This window comes from Lepidochelys olivacea (assembly GCF_965140295.1).
Source record: "Lepidochelys olivacea isolate rLepOli2 genome assembly, chromosome: 4".
In the NCBI taxonomy this organism is placed as follows: Eukaryota; Metazoa; Chordata; order Testudines; family Cheloniidae; genus Lepidochelys; species Lepidochelys olivacea.
The window spans coordinates 19,083,994-19,096,658 of NC_140414.1; the positions used below are offsets into that span (position 1 = coordinate 19,083,994).

The following is a 12,665-nucleotide window of genomic DNA, read 5'->3' on the forward strand; positions in this document are numbered from 1 at the left end:
CTATCAGTATACAATTGATTCATACAACTAAAGTTACATTTTCATTCCAACTTTTGTTTATAAAAAAACTCTTATTCTTAAGACAATTCAATAAATAGTTAGAGGGAAGCAACTGATATACAGCAGCTAATTACTAAAGCAGGCATGCCTGCATGCACCATGGTATACAATTCTGCAATTCCACATCAAAACATTTCTTATGGCTTCTGACAGGGGGATTTGTTCTTCTGTTATCCCACTGCTAGCTCTTTTTCTAGCTAACACCCCCCCATCCTCCCGGGGCAAGTGACTATCCTTGTACCCTGGGAGACTGTGCATATGCTGTGTGCAGGAGGAGGGGGATCAGTCAGAACAGGTAATTAGATTTCAAATTGCTTGCTGTCTCCTCACACACCACATTGGCTTGGTTTTGACAACTTGCACTGACAGTGTCTAACCCAACAATGACACCCGACGGTGAACAAAGATGAAGCGCTCACCTGGGGTGCGTGGGTGGTGTCCCTTCCAAACAACAATTCCCTGGCAACTGATAAAACACATGCTGACGATGTTGTTTCAGGGATCCAGATTCCCCCTCAATGCTCAGGACAAGAGCACTGCACATCAATAGAGTATCACAAGGAATACCAGAAAGCGACAGTACTCACTGAGTGGTTTAAGGATGCCGCTGCTCGTCTCATCCGCATTTTCTGCATCGGATTTGTCGGAGTAGTACTCAGAGATTTTTTCTCTTTCCTTCTTCTCCTTTAGCCCAGGTTTTCTTCTGTGCCGTCTCCTTCTCCGATAGCTCTTAGGCACATGGACCCCGATGTAGACGGTGTGATGGCCTATGGAAAAATAGGAGCATTAATTTGCATCCCATGCAATTTGCAGAAATACCAAGAAGTCTAGTTTATATCACATTTCATTGTAGGAGTATCCCTAAACAGGGGGTCAACTTGTTGTTTTACCCAAACATTAATTAGCAGCTTTTAAATCCCCCTTTGGTTGTGGGGTTTGGTTTGTTTGTTATTTCTTTTATGGTCAAGTAGTTTAAAAAAAGAAATCACAACTGACAGTACATGCAAGTGTAGACTCACTGCTGGCTATTACATATTTGTGACTATTTCTCTTTTTTTAAAATGGACCTCAAAGTCATGAGAATCCGTTTCAAAAGTACAGAAATACAAAGCAGCAGCTTAAAAAAAAAAAAATCATCTCAGTATTTCTGCTGTCTCACTCTTAAAGAGCTCTCCCCTTGAACCTATTTGTTTTTATTAAAAAAATACACTTGTTGGGCCAGACACTTATCTGGTGCAAACCAACATAGCTTGAAATCCATCAACCTATGATGATTTACACCAGTTGAACATCTGGACCAGTGTCCAATATGCTAAGTAATAGCCCAAATCTGGAGGGGGGGAAAAGCGCTAAGATACATGTATTTTACTGCATCACAGCAGCAGTGTTACGGTTAAAGAAGAGGCTTCTCTTTTAAGCTCCTGTCTGTTAAGTATCTGACACTTTCCAAAACTTTAAAAAAAAATTGTAATTTGGCCTAAAATTGCTTATGTTTGTTCTCAAATATAAAGATCTTCACTCCCCATCTCTTTTTTTTTCCCCCTTTTTTAAAGCAATGGAATAAAATTCTACTTGTCCATTTTTTGAGTTAGATAAAAAGTTCTTGATTCTTTATTTTCCAAGTTCCTTGCCCCTCCAACACCAGCCCAGAATAAAGAGATTCTTTACACTTTAGGAAATTATTCAGACATTTCTTGTGTACTCTGATTACTCAACCATCTTATTTTTAAAAGCTTCAGACACACCTGCCATGGATTCAATTCCTGATAAAGACAAGTGCCTTTGATATGTTTGAACAACTTTGGTTTATCCACTCATTTTACAATGTACCATTGCAGAGCTTCAGATAAACACACTTGTTCGACCATTGACTGAAGTATGTTTATCTGAAGAGGTGATCCTAGTCACATGTGAGAACAAATGTATTTATCTGAAAGTTCGATCAGTTCTTTTCCCTTAAACTCAGAAATTCAGTTATTGTTTCCGATAGCCATCATCTATCTCAGTTGACTTCCATCTATTTAGTCTTTTAAATCTTGGCAGTTAACCCACAGATACAGCAAGAAAAAAAATACTGATTATGCAGAAGTGGGCAGAGGTGCAATTGCTGTGGGAACCCAAACTTTGAAATTCCAACTTGTGTGCATTTTGGCCAGAATTCTCACCCCAGGAGCCTAAGTGATTCAGCTGGGACATCTGTTGGAGAAAGAGAAATTCTTCAAGGAAAATTAAACGATAGCAAACTAAGGCCACTTTACTTTGGAATTGAGAACATCCACACAATGGTTTAATGCACTTTAACTAATGTATGTTAACTTCACACCTCTAGTTAATTTGCTCTTTACTTTCCTGAGCGTCCCTGTGTACACATGGCCTAACGCAGCTTCAGCATTAGAGTGGACAAGGACTCCTAAATTTTAGGCCTCTCTGCACTACTAGCTTTTATAAAATTTGCAACCAAGCTGTAACATGAATAAATCCATCTGCACTTCCCAACCACACACACAACATGGGTCACATGCAATCTCTTCTGCTGTGGATGAGGTTCCGATCTCATTCATGAGTAGGACTGACATGACTTAAGCTGTGAATGCATTAAAAAAAAAAAAAAGTGATTCTGCTATAGAAATGGGAATTCCTAGCCCCATCTGCATAATTAACTTAGCCACTTCAGCCGACTCCCGGGCCCCTGTGGGCTGGAAAATTCCAGAGCACATGGCACCATGTGAAATTCTTGATGACCAACACCTGGAACTCAGCCAGCATCAGATAGCTACCCAGATCTTCCTGGATTGTGTAGATGGGGACAGTCCAGTCGGCACACACCTGTCCTGGGAAACCTGCCACTTTGTGGATGTTAGTTGTAACAATATCGGATGAACATATACAGCCTGATTACATGAACGAGATTCTCTGTGTTCTTTACATGGGGTCTTTTGGAACTAAAACTAAAAACAAAAGGCCAAGTGAAAAGTGTGTGTTAATTTGGCCCATTTTTGCTGCTTTATAGAAAACATCTTAAAATACTCAACGTTTTTCTTCAGAGACACATGCCAGAGTTCCTTCCCTAACTCCAGCTGTTGTAAGTCTCGGCATAACTGGTCATGCAGGAAAGACTGCACCCCAAAATATTTTACATCAGGAAGAATTTATCCTTTGATGCTTTAACTTCTAATTCACAACTCTCAAACTGAGCAAAAAGTTATTTCACTGGTAATGTTTTTAAAAAGCTATTGTTTAATAAATGAAAACGCGAAAGCAAAATTGCACCAGTAAAAAAAGGGATGAGATTTTTGTTGAATGATTGTTGTATCTATTGAGGAAAGGGTGATTTCTTGCGCAGAAATCGCGCGGGGGGTGGGGGATCTATATTTACATGCCAAAAAACTGTATGCAGAGTACAGTTCTATAAACCAGAACAATAGATAACCTAATGTAATTTGCAGATTTTCTCAGATCAAATCTATGGTTTCAATTCACACTTCATGAAATGTAATTCCACAAGAGTACAACACATTCAGATTAGCACCATAGGAGTCAATTTTATATTAACGTGTGTGCTGAGACACACGCATCCCAAAAAACAATACTCGTTAAAAGAATAACGTTTCAACATGGAGCTTACAAGTAATGCTAACTGTAAGGTTGTCCATGCAATCTGAACTCTACCCTTGTGTGCACATACATTACACACATTTCTGTAGGAACCTTGCCTCATTCACTGTGAGATTCACTCTTGTGCACAGAGATAGCACAAGGCTTGTGCATTATTTAAGTTTCACTAGAGTCCTGAAGTGGTGCACAAGCCTTGTTCTGGCGCACTGCACAGAGCCACCTTTCCCCTTGTGTGCCTGGGTTGGACAATGCACAGTGAATGGGGCAACTGTTCAATATTTATTTTTATCCTCACTGTTCAGCACATGGACCCCTGCCTCATTCACTGCACATCATCCATCTTATCCGCTAAGAGCCTACATGCACTCAGTTACAGAAATATACAGCCAGATCTATCCTAGGCTTTTGCTCTAAATTTCAAATAAAGCTGAGGCCAAAATACAGGGACAGACATACAGGACGCCATCTCATTCACTGAACCATCCAACTTGCACATTCCAGGTCTGATCAGATGACTCCCATTGACTCCTTCAGTGGGATTTTCACTGACTTCGAAAACCATCGGATGACAATGTGAATGAAACAGAAGTCCTACAAGAAAAGTAGGAGGCAACTATGCCTTTAAAGACTGTATTGCAATGCATATACGCACAAGAAAAAAAAGAGTTACTGGATTATCTGAATGTTGGCATCCTGGCAGCCTTAATGTTCTTTCCATGTTTTTCGGTAAGGTTTTTTCTATTTGTTGTTATTAGTAAAGAAAACAAAAGAACAAACAAAAAGTTCCATGGTGTGGGACTACTTGGAAGGCAGCAGGAAAAGGCTGTGTTGGATCAAATGAAAAAAGGGGGTAGTCCTGCCTCATTGAAGCATGGATACCTGTAGAGCAACGGTGGGCAAACTTTTTGGCCCAAGGGCCACACTGGGGTGCGAAACTCTGGAGGGCTGCGTAGGGAAGGCTGTGCCCCCCAAACAACCTGTCCTCCCATCTGCCCCCTCCCACTCCCTGACTGCCCCCCTCCTCAGAACCCCTGACCCATCCAACCCCCCTGCTCCTTGTCCCCTGACCACCCTCTCCCAGGACCCCACCCCCTATCCAATGCCCCCTGTTCACCGTCCCCTAACCGCCCCCTCCCCCCCAAACCTCTGCTCCATCCAACCACTCCCTGTTCCTTGTCCCCTGATTGCCCCCTCCCAGGACACCCCACCCCTAACTGCCCCCCTCCCCGGGTCCCCACACCCTATCCAACCCTCCTGACCCCATCCACACCCCCACCCCCTTACAGGCCTCTCATGCCCTATCCAAGACCCCCTATTCCCTGTTTCCTGACCACACACACCCCCAGAACCTCTGCCCCATCCAACCGCCCCCTGCTCCCTGTCCGCCCCCCGGGACTCCTGCCCCCTAACCCCCTTACCATGCCGCTCAGAGCGGCAGGAGCTTGCAGCCGCGCTGCATGGCTGGGGGGGGGGGGGGGCAGTGGGGGAGGGGCCGAGGGCTAGCTCCCCAAGCTGGGAGCTCAAGGGCTGGGCAGGATGGTCCTGAGGGCCGGATGTGGCCCACAGGCCGTAGTTTGCCCACCTCTGCTGTAGAGCCTGGTCACCTTGCTTACACAACTCCAAAACTTTGCATCGATCAGAATAAGCACCCTCATTCCGTGCACACCTTCAGACATTGAGGAACCCACTCAAACTGCTTATCTGCACAAAGGTGCAGTGCAAATGCAATGCCGGGAGATCAACAGTTATTGTCAGAGGCAGGGAGAGAACTCAGTCTGCACGGACAATGTCTGTTTTTAAACAAACCATTACAACACAGTAGAATAGAATGGGTTTTCACCACTGAAAAGCACACAAATCTCAAATTTCTACCCCAAATTGCGAAGGTGATAGAGCTGTTAAAAAAAAAAAAAAAAAAGTGACAAAAAGTTCCTAAAAGAAAATTTTAAAAAAGAGCAACATCTGTCCCTCTCACCATTCTCATCCACGTTCTATTCTCTTCACACTCAAAACCAGCTGACCCATTTTTGCTCAAAAAAATCACACAAACGCGCACGCGATCACCACTGGACAGAAAATCCATCTTCAAAAATTTCAGCCCCAACAGAGAAAAGTTGGAGAAAGTGGTAAGCAACTGGAAAAGGCTCTTCAGAATGGAAATGTGTAGGCAAACTTCAATGATAGGCATCAACACACACGCCACCTATAATACTTTAAATCAATACACAACTCTGATCTACTGGAAGTTTCTAAAACCTAATCAGATCCTTAGGACAGGCTGACAGTTTTATTGGGGGAAATGAGGGCAGGGGGACAGTTGCATGGAACAACAAACTATATTATCCTCTCCAAGAAAAAGATTTTGACGAAGGGTAGGGTGCTCCCGCAGTGGCATTAGAAAAATTTTTATAGTAGGGGTGCTGAAAGCCATTGAAGAAAATTGTAAACCCTGTATATAATGGAAACCACTTTGAGCCAGGGGATGCTGCCACACCTGCAGAACCCCTACTTCCAGCACTCTGTGCTCCTGAAGAAACCTTTATCTGGACTGACGCAGGTGTCGAAGAAAAACCATACTGACTGCTGGGTAATACCTAGGCCATCAGGAGAACTAAAGCAGACATTTTCATTCTTCCTATCCTCCTTTAAGTTGCAGCATGCTAACATGCCGCACATGTATCTTGTGAAATTTATCAGACATAACCATTTGCATTGAATGGTTCTCATGGGAAAGCTAAATTATCCCAGCAAGTAGGAAATGTCTCAAACATAGTGCATTGAGAATGTGTGTCAATTGCTTCCTGCCAGGCACTCTGGGAGGAGAGTCTAGAAGTTTATCTCAGAACTCACAACAATGTAAACAAATGCCAACCACTTCCTTCAAGTACATTGAACAGGAAAATCTCTTACTTAGCCACCTCCCTTGGGGGGGGGGGGGCGGGGGGGAAGGGACATTAAACATTTCTCTCCCTTGTAGAATGGGGAACTGCAGCTAAGTAATGCAGATGCTTGCCTGCGCATACACAACTTAAGTTTCACATTACCAAAATCTGCACTGTGCACATGTGATCAAAAGGATTAAAGAGATTGTCTAGTTCTGTTGGCAGCATATTTAAGTATTAAGTCTACAAGCTTACTATGATGTGTTTCTATTATCAAGCTGACCACAGAATTAAAGTGTCTCAAAGAAGGAGGTTGCTTTAACGCACCATGGGAAGCACCTCGCCCTCTTATATCTGACTTTCGCATCTGGTCAGGGCAATAAGATTTCCTTGTCAAGAGTCACTACTGCCCTTTCTGTTGTGGATACTGTCCCCACCCTACACCTGCTGTTTCTTTTGATATTAGAGTTCCACACATTAATCGAGGTTATTCACTGAGCCCAGGCTCACGTTTCCAAATGCTCAGTTAGGTTTTATGTGGTGCCTCAACACATCAGGGTTAAGTTGTATCTTCAGGTACATGGGTGTGACCCCTACAGAAGCCACGAAACTCTGTGTTCACCTTGGAGATAGATCTTGGTCCTTACTGTAGCTCTGTAGTTCTCTGGACTCTTCACCCATTGGCGCTACTGATGAGCCATGATATTCATCAGGAAGCCACCCCTCAGTCATTTGCTCCTATGTATGGAAGGCACCGTGTCCAGTGGATAGGGAAATGGACTGGGAGTCCAGAGACCTGGATTCAATTGTGCTCTGTCACTACCTTGCTGTTTGACCTTAGCTAAGTCACTTAACTTCTATGTGTCTTTGTTTCCCCTCCCATCCTCGGTCTTGTCTACTGAGATTGCACACAGCACAACAGGACCTCTAGACGCCACACCAGGACAAGTTAATTTATTAACGTGTTCCTGGTTAGATTAATTATTGGGCAGTATTACTATACTCCATGGCTCGATCTGGACACTCTGTAACTTCTTTACTTCAGTCTAATGAATTTTCGCTAACACTTTTGCAAAGATAGAGCAGTAAGAGAGGAATTCTATTCTTTCTGCGTGGTCCTTCATGAAGTTATACTCACTCCATCAACTACAGCGGGTTAGCACACACTAGCAGCCAGAATGACGATGTAATAAACTTGAAGGCCACTGCAAGCATTGCAGTAGGGAGCTTCATTGTAAGCCCCCACTTTCAGTGGTTAATTATAATTTTGCACCAACAAATTACCTAGGAGTCTAACTCTATCATGTTGAACAGCAGTCTGAGGGTGATTTTTTTAAGTTACCAGAGGAAGAAAACAGGCTTTTTTCTTTTTTTAATGTTCTAAGAAGCTTGTTCAGATGCTTTTTTGCACTCTAATACCCCAGTTTGGATTTAAACATTCTAATGTTGTGCATACCTAGCCCTCCATGAGTAAAAAGCACTTTGCTAATCTTAAAAAGAGCTGGTTAAGACTGTTTGCAGATACCTAAGTATGCATGCATTTAAATCAGTATGGAAAACAGCATAATATGTATGGGGAGCATGTCATTTTCACCTGGTTGTAAGATTATTCTTCTCGGGACCTGCCTTCACACCCAGTGCATCAATCTGCCCCCAGCAAAGCCTCCTGAAATTCTATTAACCACTTTCATTTTCAAAATGGTATCAGAAAGGGATACGCAGGCCTAGAAGTTTTTTGCAAGTCTCATATGCTTTCAGTTTGAAATTTCAAATGTAAAAGAGGTGAAGGATCCCAGGCTCTATAGCAAACTAGAGAGTGTATGAAGTTTGAAGCAGCAGATGTAGAGGCTCAGCAGAAAAGCTGACAAATTTGTCAGGCTTATTGATAATACAAGAGGGCACCAGTGATCAGCGACACCACTATCTATCTATACCTATATAAAACAAACACCACCACCACCACACACAACAACAACCACCCACTGATGGTAAAAGAATGTTCAGGTTACAAAGTCAAGCACTCAAAAGTTAGGGAATGACAGAATTAAGATAATTTTCCACATTTCAGGAAAAAATAAATAAATAAATAAAATGAATTTTTGTCTGATAAACATGTAATTAAACTACAACTCAAATGAGGCACCTTGAGTGCCCTGTGCCCCCATTCTCCATTATGTGCTCAGACATATCTAAACATTTAAAGGGGCGAGGGGGAAAAGGTACTTTTCAACACTTCTAATTTGCTATTCTAAAGCCCCATTTTGTCAAACAACTACAACATTTCTTGAAGCATAATACCTTCCCCCAGTCAGTTACACACTAGCTGAACTCCACCTAAGGTTCTACGTGCTTTTTTTATTAAGATTAACAATGGGATGTTTAATATAATGACAACAGCATGAATGCAGGGCACAGATGAGGAAAACAACATGTAAATAAATGAAATAATTTTTGATAATGTCTCATCAGGTCACTGGAACTTGTGGGTCTTCCAAAGGTCAATTTAATCTTCATATAAAAACGATCTCTACAGTCCTTAAAGGTTCACGTGTAATGACACTGTAGTCAGCTTGTGCTGAAAGGCACTTGAATAGGATGAAGAAAAGGAATACTAGTGGCACCTTAGAGACTAACCAATTTATTTGAGCATAAGCTTTCGTGAGCTACAGCTCACTTCATCGGATGAGTGTAGAATAGAGGAGATGTCTGAATCTCAAGCTTTCTCAATTCCAAAAGCATGATTTTTCCCTCCCTCACTCCATACCTATTGATCACCATTGTGTTAAACTGAAAAATTCCTAAGAAGATTTAACAGCTTTTCTGAAGCTTATTGTAGAGGTGGTTTAGTGCTGTCCCTTGACACCTACAATCCCTTTCAAGTAGGGAGGCATCACACTGAAAGTAAAATCAATATTTAAGAAGTGAGAAGAACTTAAACTAAAAAATAAAAAGTGCATTCTTCATCAGGCATCTTAAAAGAACATACACAAACCTGAACATTTAAATGAAAGAGCGGATATAAGCAACCAAAAGATGCAGGATTGATCTACAAAAGAAAGGGAATGTGTGCAGTGGAATCTGGGAAAGACACTCACATAACTGAGTGTAGTTTCTGTGTGACAGATAAATGTCTATAGCTGGCAAATGATAAACTGATCAACATCGTTAAGACAGAAAACAACGAGCATGTTTTGGGTATTCAACCTGAGGTTTTTATAATCTATTGTTAGACGCTTACCCACAAACCTGTAAGCAGCTTTTCTGACTCTTCAAGTGTGAGAGGTTACACAACCTACAGAACCTGCCATGCCATGAGCTGATCTAATCAGGTCAACGCCACTTGGATCCTAATCAAAGGAGAGGATGACTTCTGAAAGAGCAGCTTACATACATTATAAAATGCTATACAAAGTGTTAGTCCAAGGTTTCCAGAAATGAAAACTGATTTTGAGTGCCTCTGGTTTGTTTGTTTTTTGAGACACCGGATTTTCACACACATCCTTTAAAAATCAGACTCCCTTAAGGTGTCTCAAGTGGTGCATCCAAAATAATGTATTGCTTTTGAAAACCTTGGCTTGAATTGTCTTTTTCAGAGTATGGAAATCATCAAAGCAGATAGACCCAATATTAAACTGTGTTTGGTATTATAGATGCATATATGCAGATAGGAGCCATATTTAGGTATAAATAAGTGGCTTGATTTTCCACAGCTGCCGAGCCCTATGGATCCCATTGACTTCAGTGGGAGCTTTCAGTATTCATCCCTTCGGAATATATTAAGCCCCTTCCTTAGGCATAAAAGTTTGAAAATTTTGACCCTAGTTCTTCTAATTGTCTGAGTAGGAAGGACAAATTTTGCAAGTATGTTGCACTCAGCTGTGTTGGAGGACAGGAGACTTATGCTGTTGATGAACTGCATGCCATTAAGTCTAGAGGAGATAGTCTTTCCTCCCCATTATATGCACTAATAATTCCTGTGATTAGGGAGAAAACCAGGGCATTGGTTATTATTGTAGAGAGTCATAATTAATACATAATTTGTTTAACTTAAACTTGCCTCTATCTCACCGCCTCAAAAAAAAAAAAAAAAAAAAAAGAAGTGTTTGTCCCCATGACACTTAGAGTAAATTGCCAGCATTTATTTCAGTGCCTGCTCAGGTGTTTGGCATATCAATTGAGGCATCACAAGAACTCTGCTACCCACAACTTAAGCACAAGTGGTCAGGACTGGGAGATCTGAAGCTGCCTCCTGCATGTCATAGCATAGCTGCAGCACGCATGCATGCACGAGCAACAGAAGTGTTTGTCAGTGAAACTAACCACCTAAATTCCAAGGCACACACCCCCGTGCTTTAGAGACTGAAATGTGAGTCACTATCATTGAAAGCCACTGCTAGCGCACATCATTGAAAGCCACTGCTAGCGCACGTAGGGGCATGAGTGTTGGGAAAAGTACACTGGATGATCAAGAAAAAAGGTACAGAAAATGCCTATAGGGATATAACAGAAAGATGGACACACGAAATGACAGACCAGAACAGACGAAGGATCCACCTAGTCCAGTACCCTGCCGCCGATTTTGGCAAATGCTGGGTGCCTCAGAGAAGGTATAAAAGCCCTTATGCACCTAATTCTGCAGTATTACTGTACATCACTAGTACATCCTAATGGCACACTGCTTCTGGGTATACAATTATGGTTTACTATATTGAGGATGCAGTTTTCTTTTAAAAGGGAGATTTCACCTACATTCTGGAGTACTCCAAGGTCAGACTCCTTGATACAGGGCCTGCATTTATCCCCATGTCCACCCTCCACGCTGATGGGCCTCTATTAAATTAGAGTGGTTTTTAAGGGCATGCCTACACTGCACAAAAAACATCTCACTCATGGCAGCGAGTCTGAGTCTGGGTCAACTGACTAGGGCTTCTGGGACTCATGCTATGGGGCTAAAAGTAGTAGTGTAGACATTCCCACTCAGGCTGGAGCCTGGGCCCTGAGGTCCCCGCCCCTTGCCAGGTTTCAGTGCCCAGGCTCCGGCCCAAGCAGGAACGTATACAGTGTTATTCTAGCCCCGTTGTGTGAGCCCAAGTCAGTTGAACTGGACTCCAAGACTCACTGCTACAGAGTTGTTGGGTTTTTTTTTTTTTGGTTTTTTTTTGCAGTGTAGATGTACCCTCAATAGTCTGATTCTCATTTTATACCAAGGCCACTTTACTCTGATCTGTCACTGTAAAGGGGCCTTCAACTGAGCATAAATATGAAGTGTGCTCATTTTAAAGTCCCTTTACACTGCCTCTCAATACTGTCCAAAATACACTCACAATATTGTCCAAAAAGTCTTGGAATAGCACTGGACCCGTGTGAAGGGAACAGACACCCCCTAGCAATCGTAAAGAGAATTCTAGAACACAAAGAGCCCATATTACAGGGGTGGCCAACCTGGGGCTCCGGAGCCACATGCGGCTCTTCAGAAGTTAACGTGCGGCTCCTGGTACAGGCACCAACTTTCCAATGTGCCAGGGGGTGCTCACTGCTCAACCCCTGGCTCTGCCCCAGGCCCTGCCCTCACTCCACCCCTTCCCACCCCCTCCCCTGAGCCTGCCGTGCCCTCGTTCCTGCATGCCACGAAACAGCTGATCAGGAGGTGCGGTGAGGGAGAGGGAGGCGCTGATCAGCGGGGCTGCTGGTGGGCAGGAGGCGCTGGGAATGGGGGGTTGGGGGAGAAGAGCTGCTGGGGAGCATATTACCATGGCTCTTTGGCAACGTACACTGGTAAATTCTGGCTCCTTCTCAAGCTAAGGTTGGCCACCCCTGCCATATTAGCGCCACTGAGTTACAAGGCAGCCCTGGCAGCACTCACCAGAGTAAGCCCAGCTTTGCTGCTTACAGGCCCATAGATCAAAGCAATGAATATTTCTTTTTTCCTTAGACCAATGAAGAGTAAGATTCTTTCCCAATGGCCAGTGAACACACAAACAGGGAAAGTCAAGCAAGAAACCAGGATTGGTCCTAAAATCTGACTTTATCCACTAGGCCAATTCTACTTCTGTTCCTCTCACTCTTCTCCACCTCCAACCTTGACCTCTCAGGCTCGGCCTCTCCTTT

General features: G+C 43.0%; 1 protein-coding gene across 7 annotated transcripts in view; it reads right to left on the reverse strand.

Moving 5' to 3' along the window:
• The window catches only part of SLC4A4 (solute carrier family 4 member 4), a 260,588-nt gene that overhangs the window by 213,391 nt on the left and 34,532 nt on the right, over positions 1-12,665 (reverse strand). For all 7 annotated transcript variants that reach the window (XM_084625777.1, XM_084625779.1, XM_084625778.1 and 4 more), the window contains exon 3: positions 648-827. In XM_084625777.1, coding sequence (XP_084481903.1) covers positions 648-827 — 180 coding nt within the window. The remainder of the gene's footprint in view (positions 1-647; positions 828-12,665) is intronic.